Source organism: Budorcas taxicolor, chromosome 13, assembly GCF_023091745.1.
Source record: "Budorcas taxicolor isolate Tak-1 chromosome 13, Takin1.1, whole genome shotgun sequence".
Taxonomy (NCBI): Eukaryota; Metazoa; Chordata; class Mammalia; order Artiodactyla; family Bovidae; genus Budorcas; species Budorcas taxicolor.
Window position 1 is genome coordinate 59,336,624 of NC_068922.1, and position 18,770 is coordinate 59,355,393.

Here is an 18,770-nt window from a genome sequence, read left to right on the forward strand (position 1 = left end):
GGGGCAACAGAGCTTCCTTTTCCGTCGCCCCCCCGCCCCGTTCCTCCCTGCGCCCCCTCCCCCGCCCCCCGTGCTTTCCCTGCACCCTCCCTTCTGTGCTTGGATATCGATATGCCCTACAGCATGCCGCCTGGTGTTTATTGAACACCCGGAGTGAATGGGGTTGTGGGGGTGGGAGGGTTGCTTTCTGATGGGGTTCTCATGTTAAGTGAGCACCTGGGTAAGAAAGAATGCAAAATGTTTTTTTGCCGTCTTGGAATTTACGTTCTAGGGGTGGTGGGTGAGGAGACAGACGATAAACTAACAAGATAACTTCCGATAGGGATGAGTACTAGGAAGTGGGCTAGTTTGAATAGACTAGCCAGGAAAGGCCCTTGTCCGGGCAGGATGGATGAGGTGAATAGATAAACCTGGAAGCCAGTGCTTCTCAAACCGTAGACCCTGGACCCCCTTTATCGGGATTACTTGAGCGTTCTAGTTAAAAATATGAACCCACCTAAGGGATCAGAGGGGCTTCCCAGGTGGCGCTATGAGGCGACTCAGTTTCGATCCCTAGTCCTCCCTGGAGGAGGGCATGGCAACCCACTCCAGTATTCTTGCCTGGAGAATCCCGTAGACAGAGAAGTCTGGTGGGTTACAGTCCATAGAGTTGCACGGAGTTAGACTCGACCCATGCAAGCAAGGGATCAGAAGTGCTTGGGCATAGGGCTCAGGTGTTTGTATTTTTATCAAGCTCTACAGGTGATTCTGATGTTTTATTGAGAACTAGTGTATGCCCGGTGTGTACTGGTCATCTGGGGATGTCTTTGAAACGCAGGGTCTTAATTTGTTAGGTCTAGAGTTGGGCTCCAAAGTCTCCATTTGTAACAGTTGTCCTCCTGATGTACATGTGGCTACCATCCTTGACTTTCACTCATGTTTTCTTCTCATCCTTAACCTTCCTTGCTGTTTGAATTAAACGTGTTTCAGCAGCATACTCATTTCCTCTCCACTCTCCTTCATATGTGCGGGTAATTTGCAGGTTTGATGAAGGAAGAAGTCTCCACCCACAGTGCTATTAAATCTGCTTTTCTATGTAGACTAGTAGGATCTCCAGTTGGAAGTGGAGGGATCTTATGCAGGTCGCCTGGACATGAGACTCTCGAACTTGGCTGGAGTCCAGAATCACCTGAGAAACTGTCTTCTGTGGCTCTCTGCGGAATTCTGAAGCAGAGACTTAGTCCATTCTGTTCCATTATTCTTCCTGAGAAGGAAAAGTGTATTACCTGGAGTGAATGAATATTGGTAGCTTCTATAAAACCAGTGTCTGTAGAGCTATGTGATCTCATGAGTCAGCTGCTTGTAACTGTCAGGGAGAGTGAAGAAGGCACCACAGCATGGGTGAAATTACCATTCACATGATATGAGAATGTATTTCCTTTTCTTGTCTATTTCCAAATGGCTGTTTGATATAAGGACTCCAGATTCTTTAGTCTGGTCTCCTCTTGCAGGTGGAGTTATTTGTTTGCTTATAAAGTGGATGTGAAAGTGGGGGTCTGAAGAGTGCTTTCTGATTGGATTCTAGAATTTAGGGAGCAAGAGAAATGGATAAAGGTTTCTCTGGCCCAAGGATCCATATATCTGACTTGTTAGAGGGATCACTGGGCACAGTGTTGCAAATGGACCATAATGGGGCAAAGGTGAAAGCAGAGTGACCACTGGGAGCTTTTTGCAAATAATTGAAGGGAGAGAAAATTGTGGTTTGACCAGGTGGGAGTAGGAAGGGTTGTGAGCAGTGATTTTCAAAATAGAGCCTGTAGGATACGCTGATGGCTTAGATACAGGGTTTGAGGGAGAACCATGTAAAAGATTATAAGACTTTAGACTTGAGCAACTGGCAGGATGGAGAAAGCAGGTTAAGGGGAATGAGTATTGGGAGGAAGCAGGATGTCAGTTGGGGACAGGTTAAGATTGTGATGCCACTCAGATTACCAGGTGGTAGGAGTTCAGAGGGGAGCTTTGGGCTCGAGATGGAAATTTGGGGGTCCTCAGCCTGTGGATGGTATTAAAAGCTGGGGAAGAAGAGGTTTCATTTGGTGTGTTGGGTTGAGATGCCTGGCAGGATTTCCTGGGGCATGCTCAGCAGGTGATAGAGAGCCTGGTAGGAGAGGAGAGGGCAGAAGGCACCAATTTGCATTCTCCTAATAGAGATGTTTAGAGCCCTGGGGCCCTAGGAAGGTGTAGACAGACAGTGGGGAATCCCTTCCACGGTTACCCTAGACACTGATTGGTGGCACAGGTGAGGCTCATCAGCCAAGGTGTTTGCTTTGGGACAGCTAGTAGACAAGTCTGTGCAGGAATAGAGTGCAGGACCCCCTGGAATGCCAGGAATGCTCTTGAGGGGAAGGCTGAGAATTGACCTTTGACCTTTGGATCTGGCAACAGTCGGGTCTGCCCTCTGCCCACCCTCTGCCCAGAGCCTGGTGGGGATGAAAACCCTGTGAGAGGGAGCCTGCAGCCCGGTGAGGGAGGTGATTGAGACAACTGTTGCCCAGTTCTGCTGCTGAAAGGGGAGGCCAGAGATGTGGTCATAGTTTGAGTCAATTTAAGGGTAAAGAGGATTTTTTTTTTTTAAAAAAGGCCTGTAGACTGATGGAAGGGATTCATTAGAGAGATGATGAGAGAGTGGGGTAACTCAGTTCAGGAGTGGGGTTGGAGTACCAGGGAGGGGAGAGGATGGGATGCAGTGTGTGAGGGAAAAGAAAGGCCCCACACCTGAACCTGATCTAAACCCCATACTTGTGCTCTATCACAGGAGAAAATGCTGCTCCCTTATCAGCCTTCATGGACAACAAATCATGTCAAATTCTGTGTGATGCTGAGCCTTTTTCATCAGGATTTTTAACCCTGATCCAGTGTGACGCTTTGAAGCAGATGGATTTTTACAAATTAAAGGTGGTTCTCTTTTTCTTTTCAGGCATCATGGACAGATGTAAAGAAAACTGCATCTCAGGGCCTAAGGTAAATTGAATAATCAGGAATCTCAGATCCCTTTTATAAGACCCAAAGGGAAGTTGGGTTTAAGCCTAGAGTTGTTGTCACCTTTCCTTTGAGATGTGACTGCGGTTCCTCCACTGCGTCCCTGGGTGGGAACTCGTTGCTTTTCTCAGCATTCAACAAGGCTCTGCTGCTTCTCTCAGTGCAACTTTTATTTCGCTCTAACTTTTTGAAGAGCCTGTGTTTGTTTCCTCTTTTGCCTCAGATCCGTTTTGTGAGTACTTGGAAACTGAAACACTAGTAAATCAATAGTAATTAGCTTTGGGGACTATTAAAACTGTGTTCATCATTATTTAAAAAATTATATAATGAGCTTTTTGTGGAACATGTGGCAAATATAAAACTTCACGTGAAAATAATCACTATTGAATATTTGATATGTTTAGAGAAAAGACTGAAAAAATACAGATATTGTTGAAGAAATTTCAGTGGAATTGGGATTTTAGTATAAAGTTTCTGAATTGTAGCTTCTTGCTAAAGAATAATTGCCAAGTCACTAAGAATTCTTCGAAAGTGTTTAATGCCTCCCTTTTTAGATAAAAGTTTAGTTAATGAACATTTTTTTAATGGGGACATGACTTTCAGGGGTAGAGTGTTGGGGAGCGGGTAGGAGGTGTCGTTCAGGTATTTCAACCCTATACTAACTGTATCGTCTGCAAGTGCTGATTCCAGTCGGTTTCCCTGTCCATCTGTTATCATTGCTGCTGCCGCTGCTGCTGAGTCGCTTCAGTCGTGTCTGACTCTGTGCGACCCCATAGATGGCAGCCCACCAGGCTCCTCCGTCCCTGGGATTCTCCAGGCAAGAATACTGGAATGGGTTGCCATTTCCTTCTCCAGTGACAGTCATTATATTGCAATATTAGAAGACAGACCTTTGGAATACTCTCAAGATACTCAGCTTTCCTTCATGAAGACCATCACATTCCTTTTTCCTCTCCAATCTAGACTGCAGTTCCACTTAGTGACGGCCCAAAACGTGTTCCAGTGGCTCAGCAGTTTCCCTCTCAGAATCCGGTGTCTGTAAACAGTGGCCAGGCTCAGCGCGTCCTGTGTCCCACAAATTCCTCGCAGCGTGTTCCTTCACAAGCACAGAAGCTAGTCTCCATCCAGAAACCAGTACAGACCCTGAAGCAGAAGCTACCGCAGGCAGCCAGCGCCCCTCGTCCTGTCATCAGGCCGCCAAGTAACACCCAGAAGAGCAAACAACCCCAGCCACCAGCGCCTGGTAAGCAGTCTTCTTAGGCTCATTGGAGAGCCATTCTTTTGTTTGCTAAAAAAAAAAAACAAAAACACTCCCACATATACAGATGTGTGTTTACTATTTGGAACCCTAGCTTTTACGTCATTTCTACTGAGGATGGGGAGAGCATCTGATGTCGGGGTGAAGTAACAAGTCTACTGTGGGCCAGGCCTGACCCCCCACCCTCCTGAAAGAGGTGGGCAGTCAGGGAAGACACAACAGCAGCCCCGTATTCTTTGGATTGCTTATTGGGGCAGAGGGGATTCTTTTAGCAAGTACACTTGGAACTGAAAAATTCCAAGGTTCTGGAGCATGGAGGGAAGTGCTGGGGGTTGGGGGAGTGAGTGGACTGAGGCAGCCAGGGTGAGGTCAGGGTGGGCACTGTCGGCCTCAGCAGGGCTCTGTCCCCTATGTACTGGGAAGCTGCTGAAAGGTTTTTGAGCAGAGGAGGGGCTGACTTGCCTCTTAGAGAAAGCTTATCTGGATATGTGGGATGAATTGAAGAGTAGCCATGCTGGACCCAGGGGTACCAGGTAGGGGGGAGGCCATTGGGTTTTGTCTCCAGTATTGCAGGGGTCTGAGCTGGGTCGGTGTTAAATAGTTATTATTTCCCAATTGTTGAGTGCTCCATAGCAGGCTTTCTTCATCCACGTTGTGTCATTATGTCCTCGTAAGCACTCTGCAGAGGCACCCATAGTTTCTACTTCGATTTTGTGGAGGAGGAAGCTAAGACTTCAAAGCATTAACTTATTCAAACACAGCCAGGGCAGAGTGAGTCAGACAGATGTGAGAGCTCACTTAGGATGCCAGCTTGACAGAATGGGGCAGTAAGCCAGACATGGGGACGGTGGTTATACTGGTGGCATTAAACCATTAAACTGAGATCATGAACTGTGGAGGGAAAGACTACAGTTTAGACCTGAATTCAAAAATCTCACCAGAGCAAACTATGCTACTCTTGGAGGTTGAAGTGCTGGAAATACGCAAGTAGAAATGTCCAGTGTAATTTCCCCTTGGCTGCTAACACAGTGGAAGGAGGGTGGTGGTTGGCTCATGTTTTGTTGCACATTGTCTGATGCTGACCCACCTCCTGGGTAAGAGGTGATGAATTGTTATGAATGGGAAGACTGGTAACTCTGTTTAGAAGCTCTTCGTTCAGAAACTGAGGCTCCAGGGAGAATCTACACAGCCTTGGGTTTTTAGATTATCTGAGGGCCTATGATGTGTCTGCTTATCTTTCACTCTCAGAGCTTTATACAGACTTCAGATGGCAGGAGTCAGGTTACAGTGTAGTCGTCTTTTTTTTTCCTTTTTAAAATAAACCAAAAATAGTCCAGATCTGTCATTCTGGGCATACCACTGATATTTTGGTGACTACTCTTTGATTCATCTCTAATCAAAGACTGTTAACTTATTCTATTTAGGAAATAATCCTGAGAAGGAAGTGGCATCAAAACAAAAAAATGAAGAATCAAAAAAGTAAGTTTTATCTTATGTCCAAAGTTCTGTACCATCATTCTACTAGAACATACTAATGTCATTTAATTGCAAATTTAGTTATAGGAACAGACCTGGTAAAAATAGACCTTTGTACTTTCACTTGGAAATTTGGAACATCTATAGTTTCTAAATCTTCAAAGAGAGAAGGGATTTTAATGATGTTTATGAGAGACTCGAGTTTTTCTTACTGCTTTTCACATTTAGAAAGGACTTATATTTGACCTAGAATCTGTTACAGAAATCAAGTGAAACTTCCTCTCGACCCTCAGAAGTAACTACTGCATACAGTCTGTATGCTTCTCTGCTACTTCTAATAAAGAGGTGGCAGTTAAACAACAAAATGCGGTCCTCTTGCAGCCCTATGGACAAATACTTGACTGTAGAGTACTTTGAAAGTATTGATGCACTTACTATATTTGTTCTTCATAAAAAGCTTGGCTGTATTTTCCCTTGCTCTCAGTCTCTGAACTGTCTAGATGCTAGCCACAGCCTTTTTTGCTCTGCCTACCAGAAACTTTCTGAGAGTCTCATCCAGTGGTTCCCAGCCCACTGTCCTGTAGGCTCCATCCTGTTTGCTTTCCCAGAGTGGTTCTCCACCGCAGAGAGTGGTGGCGTCTCCACGGCGAGAGGAGGCCATTTGAAAGAGGTTCCCAGTTGTTTCTGGAACCTTCTTGCTTCTCCAGTTCCTCATCCAATCCTCCTGTGGTCTTAGCATTGTTGCTAATAGGTCTGTGCTCAGAGCATAGTACTGTCTCAGAACACTTCCCAGCAAGTGCCTCAGCTCCAGAAGTCCAGATTTTTCCCTGTCACAGACTCATTCAGAGGAGGCTATGGTTTGGTTCTTGCCGAGGATACGTGCTGAATACCACTTTGAGTATAGAATTATTGATAGGACTGGGATGTCTGCTACTCATTAATATACCTCATTAGAAAGGATGTGTTTTCTTCACACTTTAAAATGTTCAATTCTTCCCCAGAAGGCAATGGGCTTTGGAAGATTTTGAAATTGGTCGCCCGCTGGGTAAAGGAAAGTTTGGTAATGTTTATTTGGCCAGAGAAAAACAAAGCAAGTTTATTCTGGCTCTTAAAGTATTATTCAAAGCTCAGCTGGAGAAGGCCGGCGTTGAGCATCAGCTGAGAAGAGAAGTAGAAATACAGTCGCATCTCAGGTAAGTCTTCAGATGATGTCCGGGAGAGTGGCGTACAGAACTTAGACTTCAATGTTTATGAACTACTTTGTAGAAGGCTGGCTTCATAGTACTGCAGAGAATGACTAAATTCATCATTTTTTCAAAGATTTATCTAGACTTAACTGCTGTGGTTTGGAAAAATTGCTTGAAGGTTTGTCTTGTTAATGGAGTAATTTACTGGATGAGTTTTGTTTTGTTTTGGTGGATAATTAAAGGAATGATACCTCTTATTTTGAGTTCAGGTTGCACACTGGTAGCCTATAGGTTGACTTTAGCCAGTGGATCTTTTTGTTTTCAGTGAATTTAAAAAAATCTCAGCTAGCCTGTGCTCAGCTGTCCAAAGTCCTCCACAGCACATCTGCTGCCGTTATTGAACATGGTCTGTGTTGTCTGTCTCATGGAATTTGAGTTTCAAACTACTGTGGGAATGGCACGTCGTTTTTTTTTTTCTTTCAATTTGCGGAGACTGAATATTTAGCTGAATTCTTTCCCCCTAAGAATATAGATGGTTCAAAGGAAGGAAATAGTCTTAACTAAACCTGAGGTCCAGGTTTAATACCTTGAAATGCATGTAAATTGATAGCAGTGTACATATTTTTCTTACAGTGGGTTCATAGCTTCATATTTTCAAGGGCAGTGGAAGGTGGGATCTGTGACCAGCAGCAGTTCTCACCACTGGTTTCACATGAGGGATCTGATACTCAGTACAGATGCCCCGCCATACCAGGTGTCCATCTTTCATTGCAGGCATCCAAACATCCTCAGACTATATGGTTATTTCCATGATGCTACCAGAGTCTACTTAATTTTGGAATATGCACCCCTCGGAGCTGTCTATAGAGAACTTCAGAAACTGTCAAAGTTTGATGAGCAGAGAACTGCCACGGTGAGTTTTCATTTACTGTCCAGACTAATTCTGTTTACTCTATACCTGTCCTACACAGTGCTGTACCTTTCATTATATAATAGAGGGGGTTTCGTTTCATGGAAAGCTAGCTTCGTACAGGGGTCCCTCACCTCTGGGATCTAATGCCTGATGATCTGGGGTCAGGCTGATGTAATAATAATAGAAATGAAGCACACAATAAATGTAATGCACTTGAGTCATCCCCAAACCATCTGCTCTACCCCAGGTCTGTGGAAAAATTATCTTCCACAAAATTGGTCCTTGGTACCAACACTGGCTTCAGCTCGGTTCAGTTCAGTCACTCAGTCATGTCCGACTCTTTGTGACCCCATGAATCGCAGCATGCCAGGCCTCCCTGTCCATCACCAACTCCCAGAGTTCACCCAAACCCACGTCGGAGTCGGTGATGCCATCCAGCCATCTCATCCTTGGTCGTCCCCTTCTCCTCCTGCCCCCAATCCCTCCCAGCATCAAGGTCTTTTCCAATGAGTCAACTCTTCACACAAGGTGGCCAAATTACTGGAGTTTCAGCTTTAGCATCATTCCTTCCAATGAACACCCAGGACTGATCTCTTTCAGAATGGACTGGTTGGATCTCCTTTCAGTCCAAGGGACTCTCAAGAGTCTTCTCCAACACCACAGTTCAAAAGCATCAATTCTTCAGCACTCAGCTTTCTTCACAGTCCAACTCTCACATCCATACATGACTACTGGAAAAACTATAACCTTGACTAGTTGGACCTTTGTTGGCAAAGTAATGTCTCTGCTTTTGAGTATGCTATCTAGGTTGGTCATAACTTTCCTTCCAAGGAGTAAGCGTCTTTTAATTTCATGGCTGCAATCACCATCTGCAGTGATTTTGGAGCCAAAAAAATAAAGTCTGACACTGTTTCTACTGTTTCCCCATCTATTTGCCATGAAGTGATGGGACCAGATACCATGATCTTCGTTTTCTGAATGTTGAGCTTTAAGCCAACTTTTTCACTCTCCACTTTCACTTTCATCAAGAGGGTTTTTAGTTCCTCTTCACTTTCTGCCATAAATGTGGTGTCATCTGCATATCTGAGGTTATTGATATTTCTCCCGGCAATCTTGATTCCAGCTTGTGTTTCTTCCAGCCCAGTGTTTCTCATGATGTACTCTGCATAGAAGTTAAATAAGCAGGGTGACAATATACAGCTTTGACGTACTCCTTTTCCTATTTGGAACCAGTCTGTCGTTCCATGTCCAGTTCTAACTGTTGCTTTCTGACCTGCATATAGGTTTCTCAAGAGGCAGGTCAGGTGGTCTGGTATTCCCATCTCTTTCAGAATTCTCCACAGTTTATTGTGATCCACACAGTCAAAGGCTTTGTCATAGTCAATAAAGCAGAAATAGATGTTTTTCTGGAACTCTTTCTTTTTCCATGATCCAGCAGATGTTGGCAATTTGATCTCTGGTTCCTCTGCCTTCTCTAAAACCAGCTGGAACATCAGGAAGTTCATGGTTCATGTATTGCTGAAGCCTGGCTTAGAGAATTTTGAGCATTACTTTACTAGCGTGTGAGATGAGTGCAATTGTGCGGTAGTTGAGCATTCTTTGGCATTGCCTTTCTTTGGGATTGGAATGAAAACTGACCTTTTCCAGTCCTGTGGCCACTGCTGAGTTTTCCAAATTTGCTGGCATACTGAGTGCAGCACTTTCACAGCATCATCTTTTCAGGATTTGAAATAGCTCCACTGGAATTCCATCACCTCCACTAGCTTTGTTCGTAGTGATGCTTTCTAAGGCTCACTTGACTTCACATTCCAGGATGTCTGGCTCTAGGTGAGTGATCACACCATTGTGATTATCTTGGTCATGAAGATCTTTTCTGTACAGTTCTTCTGTGTATACTTGCCACCTCTTCTTAATATCTTCTGCTTCTGTTAGGTCCGTACCATTTCTGTCCTTTATCGAGCCCATCTTTGCATGAAATGTTCTCTTGTTATCTCTAATTTTCTTGAAGAAGAGATCTCTAGTCTTTCCCATTCTGTTGTTTTCCTCTATTTCTTTGCATTGATCACTGAGGAAGCCTTTCTTATCTCTTCTTGCTATTCTTCGGAACTCTGCATTCAGATGCTTATATCTTTCCTTTTCTCCTTTGCTTTTCACTTCTCTTCACAGCTATTTGTAAGGCCTCCCCAGACAGCCATTTTGCTTAGGTACCTTATATACAGGTAAAATCAAATACCAAATGAAATCTTGTAGTTCATTTCCACAGCTGTTTCTGTGGAAATATATATAAATAGTTACCCTGTTTAAAAAAGAGAAGAATGTATTCTTGATTAGTTTTAGATTTACAGAACAATTGAAGATAGTGCAGACTTACTTTTTCCTTGCACATCTGACTTCTATTACTATTTTATAATGTGGTACAACTGTTATAACTAATGGACTGCTGCTACTGCTAAGTCGCTTCAGTCATGTCCGACTCTGTGCGTCCCCATAGACAGCAGCCCACCAGGCTCCTCCGTCCCTGGGATTCTCCAGGCAAGAACACTGGAGTGGGTTGCCATTTCCTTCTCCAATGCATAAAAGTGAAAGTGAGGTCGCTCAGTCGTGTCCAACTCTTCGCGACCCCATGGACTGGAGCCTACCAGTCTCCTCCGTCCATGGGATTTTCCAGGCGAGAGTACTGGAGTGGGATGCCATCGCACTAGTACATAACTATCGCCTGAAATTCAGACTTAGATTCAGATTTCCTTTGTTTCTCATGATTAGATTCAGTTCAGTCGCTCAGTCGTGTTCGACTCTTTGTGACCCCATGAACTGTAGCACGCCAGGCCTCCCTGTCCATCACCAACTCCTGGAGTCCACCCAAACCCATGTCCATCGAGTTGATGATGCCATCCAACCATCTCATCCTCTGTCATCCCGTTCTCCTCCTGCCCTCAATCTTTCCCAGCATCAGGGTCTTTTCCAATGAGTCAGCTCTTGCATCAGGTGGCCAAAGTATTGGAGTTTCAGCTTCAACATCAGTCCTTCCAATGAACACCTAGGACTGATCTCCTTTAGGATGGACTGGTTGGATCTCCTTGCATTCCTAGGGACTCAAGAGTCTTCTCCAACACCACAGTTCAAAAGCATCAATTCTTCAGCGCTCAGCTTTCTTTATAGTCCAACTTTCATATCCACACATGACCAATGGACAAACCATAGCCTTGTCTAGACGGACCTTTGTTGGCAAAGTAATGTCTCTGCTTGTTAATATGCTGTCTAGGTTGGTCATAACTTTAGATTAGGGTCATGGGTTTTGGGAGGAAGGTCAGAGGTGAAAGGCATTCTCTAAGGATACAAGCTACTGACCTGACTCATCCCCAGGTGTTGGTCTCGACCACCCGGCTGGGGTAGTGTTTGTCAGGCTTCTCCTCTGTAGAGTTACTCTCTCTCCCTTTTCAGAGGAACAGCTCTTCTCCTATAGGGCAGGGTATCGACATATATTTCTTGGAACTCTGTACTACAGAGCTGTCTTTTCTCCCTTATTGATTTCCTCAAATATTTATGAATATGGACGCTTGATACTTTGAGGATAATCTAATGGCACTTTGCTCTCATTGTTTGTTCCAGATTTGGCCTCCGGCTGCTCTTTTACACAGTGCCTGTGTCCTTCTGACCTGTCCCCATCATTGTGGGGAGTCTGGGCCTGTGTTTTTTTTAAAAGCACTTTCTGTTTGTCGGTGCCATAAGGTGCTCCGGCTTCGTCTTACACATTTTCTAAGTCTTAGAATTCATTATTTCTCTAAGGAGCTTTGCTTCCTTTTATTGGAAAATGTTATTAGAAGCCTTGATCTGGGTGCTGGATATGCTCATTGCTACTGTTACCACTTACTGGGCTTTCAGCTGAAAGAGAGCATTGAGATGTGTGTATTGTAATCTCAGTATCTGTATGTATATGAAAGTATTCGTAATTATCCACCTGTATGTATAGTATCTATAGTAAACATGAGTCCCTTATCACATGGATCATTTTACTCTCCTCCCTTGCTTATTATAGCCTCCACTACAACACTGAGAAACTTGGATTCCAGCATCGGCCATCCTTTTATCCAATTCCAGTGTTCATGTGTAGTGGTGTCAGAATTGTTAACCAGTTACCCTTGTGGGAAACAACCGTATGCATTTGAGGTTCGTCTGTATCCTCTCAGGGTTTGATGGTTCATTTCTCTTTATTGGTGAATAATACTCCATCATAGGGCTCTACCTTGGTTTATTGCTTCATTTGTTGAAGGGTATCTTGGTTGCTTCTAGTCTTTTCTCTAAACAGTTACATGTGGCTTTTTGTGGGACACAAGTTTTCATATCTGCTGGGTAGATACCTAGGGGGGTGCTTGCTGGCTTGTACCTAAGTCTGCGTTTAGCTTTGTGGAAACTGTCAGCAGTTTCTGCAGTGGATATGCCTACCATCTGTGCATTCCTGCCCACGCATGCGTGCCTGTGGCTCCCCACCAGCAAGTGGTGCTGGCGTTTTGAGTTTCAGTCTTCCCAGTAAGTGTACAGCAGTGTCTCATTGCTTTAATTCGCAGTTCTCTAATAACATACAAGGTTGAGCATCTTTTCAGGTGTTTATTTTCCATCTCTGTAGCATCTTTGAGGTCTGTTCAGACCTTTGAAAGTGAAAGTTGCTCAGTCATGTCCAGCTCTTAGTGACTCCATGGACTATACAGTCCATGGAATTCACCAGGCCAGGATACTGGAGTGGGTAGCCTTCCCTTCTCCAAGGGATCTTCCCAACCCGGGGACCGAACCCAGGTTCAGACCTTTGGCCCATTAAAAATTTTTTTGTTGTCTTACTGAGTTTTAAGAATCCACATGTATTTGTGATATGAGTCCTTTATCATGTGTTTTACAAACATTTTCTCCCCTTCTGTGCCTTGTGCTTTCCTTCGCTTAACTGTGTCTTTCATGGGCAGACATTTTTAATCTTAAAATCCAACATATCAGGTTTTTGTTTTGCCTTTTTCTTTTTTTCATGGATTATACTCTTCTTTATTAATGTGAAAACTGTTTGAAGACGTTGTCTTAATTTGGACTGTTTTTTGTTGAATTAGCAGATGAAGGGCCTATAGAATGGTGGTTACTTTTTTCTGTTTCTTGGTGGAGGTCTCTGGGTAGTATGTACACTTATCTTTTTGGCATTGATCTAAATGGCATTAAATTCAAGTGGTTTTACTTTTATCTTCTACTGAAATCACAGCACTGTTGGTGAATGACCCCTCTGGTTCTGTCTGTGCAGTGAAGACATACTATTTCAACTTAAATATTTGCCCTTTGGTTAAGTAGAAATCTATTTTATTTGCTTTTTAAATATTAACTAGGCAAGGTAGTTTCTTCTTTAATTGACAAGTAATGTTTGTACTCAGTTTTCTTCAATCTAGTGGAGTTTACTTGGTGTAAATGGATAGCTGTTTGAAAGGAAGTAAAAGATTGGTTCTTTCTAGATTCCCTAGTAGTTTATGCGCGCGTGCGCGCACACACACACACACACACACACACACACACACAAGGAAGTAAAAGATTGGTTCTTTCTAGATTCCCTAGTAGTTTATTGCGCGCACACACACACACACACACACACACACACACACACACACACACACACACACACACACACCCACACACACACCCACACACACACCCACACACACACCCACACCCCTACCTGTTTTTCTTTCCTGATTAATTAAAACTAGTTCTGGAGAAGTGTTAGGGACCTTTACACATAATCCATAATCTTAATGTGGGCATGTGGAGGGGGTGGATGCAGAGCGCGCTGGTTCCTGCCGGGTTTGAGCAGGGGCAGCCCATTGTTGTCTGGAATCCTACCGTATCCTCTTCGAGCATCACCCACTTTGGTGCAGGAGACGAGCTTTCTTTGCCTTTGCTTTCAGTTTATTTATGGTTTATTTAAGTTTATGGTCTAAATTTTGGTCTCTGCCTTTTGGCTGAAAGCAATGAAAAATGTCCTTTCTGATAATAACATCTGGTTTGTACCCCTTCATTTGGTAAACCTTTTTGGCATAACATAATGTTCAGTCCTATTTAGAATTACTTTTTGAGAAACCAACACTTCTCAAACGTCAGTCAGAACTAAATATATTCAATATATTAGAAAACAATTCTCATTTACATGTTAAAGCAAATCCTGGGCTTGCTTAAGTTTATAGCTTCAAACAAACCCTTTTGTTGTAATTTTGCCTTAGTTTTAAAAATGGGGATGGACTATAAAGTTTTTCTTTTTTAAGAATGTTAAAAATTGTTTACAGGCCCGACTCCCTCATTTGTACCAGTTTTTCAATGTTGTCATAATTCATGGCTTCTGGGCCATAAATTGCCAGGTGGGGATGTAGTGGTACCTTGGTGTTCTCCTGTCTTTCGGCGTCGCACCTGCTGTGTGAGCAGATAACCTAGCACAGAGTCACTTGTACTTCACACTGAACACTAAATTGGTTTGTTTTCTTCTAGAGTCATCCACTGTCTCTAGTTTTTGCTTTCAAATCTACAGAACATTTTAAAATCTATGTTGAGTTTCCTTACTGAAGAGATGTCTAAAATTAACTTGTGTTATATAAATCTAAAACGGATTTCCAATACTTTTTGTTTTAATAGTATATCACAGAATTGGCAAATGCCTTGTCTTACTGTCATTCGAAGAGAGTTATTCACAGAGACATTAAGCCAGAGAACCTGCTCCTTGGATCAGCTGGAGAGCTTAAGATCGCCGATTTTGGGTGGTCGGTACATGCCCCATCCTCCAGGTATATAACTTCAGAGATGGAACTTGTTTGTTTGGTTTAGCAAAAGCCTAGGGGCTAATGAGCTAAATAGTAAAATATTTACTATAAGTAAATGTAAGCATAGATGTTGTGGGCGGTTGGGTCAGGTAACTGACATACATGCTTTGGAGTAATTTAGGCCTGGCAGGAAACTAGTGTCTTCAAGAACATTTTTACTGTGCAGCCATTTGTGGATGTTTATCCTGGGGTTACGGAGAAGGCAATGGCACCCCACTCCAGTACTCTTGCCTGGAAAATCCCATGGACGGAGGAGCCTGGTAGGCTGCAGTCCATGAGGTCGCTAAGAGTCAGACCTGACTGAGCGACTTCGCTTTGACTTTTCACTTTCATGCATTGGAGAAGGAAATGACAAGCCACTCCAGTATTCTTGTCTGGAGAATCCTAGGGATGGAGAATGCTGGTGGGCTGCCATCTATAGGGTTGCACAGAGTCGGACACGACTGAAGCAACTTAGCAGCAGCAGCAACCTGGGGTTAAAGATGCATACTATCCTTAGAGGCCAGTGAAGGGGACAAATAGGTAAAAGATATGACAAGTGTATCACAGAATGAAATGCGGTGTGTAGAGGGGGAACAACACCTGACTGACGGGGAGGGAAACTCCACTGCCTCCAGGGCCAGGAAACACGAGTTCTATGAGTTCTGAGGGCAGCACCTGCAGAGCTCTAGAACTGGGAGCTTAAAGGAACCAAACTAGTTTGGATGGAGCTTTCAGACTGGTGGGTAAAGATTCTTTGGTCTGCTCCTGTCAACAGAGCAGTCCTTTCCTATCTCCTCTTAAAGCAGAGAAACCAACCTATGAAACAATTTAAGTGAACTTTGCAAACAGAGCTAAAATATTTTCTCCTGTTTTTAGGTTGGGTTTCAATGAGCTTTTGAAACCATGTGTGAAGTAGGGCAATTAAAAGCATACATCTACTGCTAAGAGTTTGTCAGCTTTGGGGTAGGTCTTTAAAAAATTGTAACCAGATTACTTTAAAGCCAGTTTAAAAAACTGTATAGTCCAAAATGGATGCTGTTGAGTGTGAGATTTGTTTTTGATACAGATCACTCCTAATTGTTTCCAGCAAGGCACTGAATCTGCTGTTGCAGTCTTTTTTTGTTTTGGGGAGAAAAAAATCTGGTGGTCACAAGTGGGAGCTGTTGGCCTCTGGAGAGGCAAACAGCAATGGCTGTATGATCACAGGGCTAAGCTGGACCTTGGCCCGCCCAGTGGTGTCCTCACGACAGGAAAGCTGGCTGATCCTTTTCTAAAGAGGATATCATATAAAATGTTGGTCACTTAGCCCGGCTTCCCATAGCTGGTTCGCTGTAAGAGCTCTCAGGTTACTGTGCTGTCTTCCAAGGCTCTTGATCTGGGCCTTCTCCCGAATCCAGTGGTGAGAGGCTAGGAGTCTGCGGTGGCAGCTCCTTTAGGTGAGCGAACATTTGTGCGCTTGCCAGGCACCAGTGGCACCAAAGAATAACTGGTACAAGGCAGCAAAATCTGCCTAGCCTTTGCTCCTGTTTTGATGTCTGTTTCCAACCTCTGTTATAAAAACAGACACGCTGAATTGATCACCTGCCTATCCAGTGCCTATACTCCCAATAGTTGTTAACATTTTACCATATTGAGTGTGTCTACGTTTTGGTGAACCTTCAAAAAATAAGTGACTGACAGCATGCTTCATCCTTTGAGTGCTTCAGTAGTAGGCTAAGGACATTGTCCTGTATAATCACAGCCATTATCACACCTAAGAAACCTAGTCTTGTTAATATCTACTATTTAGTCCATGTTCAAATTTCCCTAGTTGTTCACACAGTTTTATAGTGGTGATACTTTAAATCTTATATATCATTTAAGGAAGTTCTGGAATTAGACATATTTGGGGTGCCACATGATTGCTAACTGTGAGGTCTGGTACAGCACCCCGTTTAAAAATGGGTTTATAATAGCACCTGCTTTGTAGCACAGGAGCTAGCCTAGGAAAAGCGCTCAGAGTTAGTGGAATGGTTGGTGCCTTTGAGCAGCTGTCATGATAATAGCAACAGTAGCATGTCAACCCGAGCCTGCCTGTATTTTCAGGAGGACCACCCTTTGCGGCACGCTGGACTACCTGCCCCCTGAGATGATTGAGGGCCGGATGCACGACGAGAAAGTGGACCTCTGGAGCCTTGGGGTGCTTTGCTATGAGTTCCTCGTCGGGAAGCCTCCTTTTGAGGCAGACACATACCAGGAGACCTACAGAAGAATATCACGGGTAAGGCCTCACTGCAAAGGGACCCGTCGTCGTTAGAATTCCTTCCTTATCAGCCTTGACAGGGGCTATGATCCGAGTATTTCTCGTGTTCTCTCTGAGCCACGTTGTGACTCATCACTTATTGTGTACTCATCCAGGTGGAATTCACATTCCCTGACTGCGTGCCCGAGGGAGCCAGGGACCTCATTTCAAGACTATTGAAGCACAACCCCAGCCAGAGGCCCACCCTCAAAGAAGTACTTGAACACCCCTGGATCACAGCCAACTCAAAACCATCAAGTTGTCAGAAAAAAGAATCAACTAGCAAACAGTCTTAATCTTTGGGGGCAGAGATCCTTAGGCCAGGGCTGCCTTGTCCTGGAGCAGGCTGCTGGCATGTCTCCCCGTGGCCTGCCCGCCATCGAGACTCTACAGGACATGCTGCTGACGAGCAGGCAGTGCTCGGAGTCCCACTTGTGCAGACACGACACTCTGCAGCAGTGGAAGCAGCTGTGAGAATCGTGTTAACTCCACTGGTTATAGTATCAATCTGGAGGCAAGGTTTGAGGGCAACCACCCCGCAGCCTGTTTGGAGTAAGGCGTCCTCGTGGAAGACGGACTCAGAGCCTGGCTGTGGGGAAGGGAGTCATGCCTAGTCCTGCCTTGACCCTTGAAACACTGTGCAATAACCTTCCCAGTCCTGTGTGTGTGTAACTTATCGGGTGGCCCAGTCTGGTAACGCTGTCAGAATGAACATGTGATTCTTCCTTTTAAATGTTAAAATAAAGACTTTTGTATAGACTTGTATCCTTACCCTTCAGGACTGTTCGGTGTCTGTCCAGCACCCCCGCTTGGCCTGCTTGTGGGTCCTCAGTCACTCACCTGGTGAGACTGAGGCAGGAGCATGGGCTCGCCTCAGTCTTGGGGCACAGGGGTATCTCAGCCCTTTCTAAATGGTAAAGACTTATTTTCTCTCATGGTGTTGATGTTTTTATAAAGTTCTCACATATGTAACCTTGACATTAAAGTGCATCTCCAGGAGTTCACATTCGACAGACACTTTGAGAAACGCTGGGTTATATCTGTCACTAGGTGGTGGGGAGGGGGAGGTCGGCAGGCCCATGGATGCATGGGCCTTCCTTCATTCCCTTCCTTCCCTCATCCCTCGTCCTACACTCCTGGGGGTGGGGGAGGGAGGAAGAGTCAACCAGCAGGCACCTTGTGATGGGTTAGGGAACAGAAGGCGGGAGCAGGGCCCTGGGGAAGGAGCCTCTCGGTTGGACTTGAAAGACAGGATTTAAAGATTAGAGGCAGGTGTGGCAAGAGGTCCTTGCAGCCTGAGGAGGGGCCTGCAGGACATGTGGCCCACTGGTGGGGGGAACTGGAAGTGGGGTGCTCTAACGGGGAACACCAGGAGTGGGTGTGAGGGCAGCCAGCACCCTCCACTGTCCCCCGTGCCAGGCTTGGTCCCTGTCCTGGGCAGTGGACATTCACCGTTGTGCATGACCACAGCCTGCTGGAGTCCTCATCCTGAGTCACCTGCCCAGTCAGCAAAAACTGGGGGCTGCTGGGGGTTCACTAGAGCTGCAGGTGGTCTGGCTGGACAGAGGGGAGGGGTCAACCATCCATGTCCACACCCACCCACTTCTGGGCTCTGACCATGTTCTTGGCAGCATGGTGAGGAGCTCCACGTGTCGGGTGAGCCAGCTCCTGGGAACCTGATTTTCCCAGTTTGGCCCTCGGTCTTGATTATGTGGTCAAAGTGTTCACCCAGCCAGACTCCCTCCCCAGCTGAACCGGAGTCTGGGTGCTGCCAGTGTTCAAAGTGGTTCATACAAGTGGACACTGCTGCCCCCTCGGTACA

At 44.9% G+C, this 18,770-nt stretch overlaps 1 protein-coding gene across 1 annotated transcript; it reads left to right on the plus strand.

Annotated features, from left to right (window-relative positions):
* The first annotated feature begins 2,961 nt into the window (after positions 1 to 2,961).
* On the plus strand, positions 2,962 to 17,642 carry AURKA (aurora kinase A). The gene is made up of 8 exons (XM_052651031.1): positions 2,962 to 3,000; positions 3,982 to 4,261; positions 5,701 to 5,755; positions 6,754 to 6,945; positions 7,714 to 7,852; positions 14,501 to 14,649; positions 16,753 to 16,927; positions 17,065 to 17,642. Exons 1-8 carry the CDS (start codon positions 2,962 to 2,964, stop codon positions 17,242 to 17,244), a joined length of 1,209 nt encoding a protein of 402 aa, XP_052506991.1. The 3' UTR covers positions 17,245 to 17,642.
* The last annotated feature ends 1,128 nt before the right edge of the window (positions 17,643 to 18,770 follow it).

Bases quoted from the DNA above. Each gene is read 5' to 3' on its own strand.
- AURKA (XM_052651031.1), top strand. From the start codon at position 2,962: ATGGACAGATGTAAAGAAAACTGCATCTCAGGGCCTAAG. The intron at 6,946-7,713 runs GTAAGTCTTCAG...CTTTCATTGCAG, and splicing joins GAAATACAGTCGCATCTCAG to GCATCCAAACATCCTCAGAC. The intron at 16,928-17,064 runs GTAAGGCCTCAC...GTACTCATCCAG, and splicing joins CCTACAGAAGAATATCACGG to GTGGAATTCACATTCCCTGA.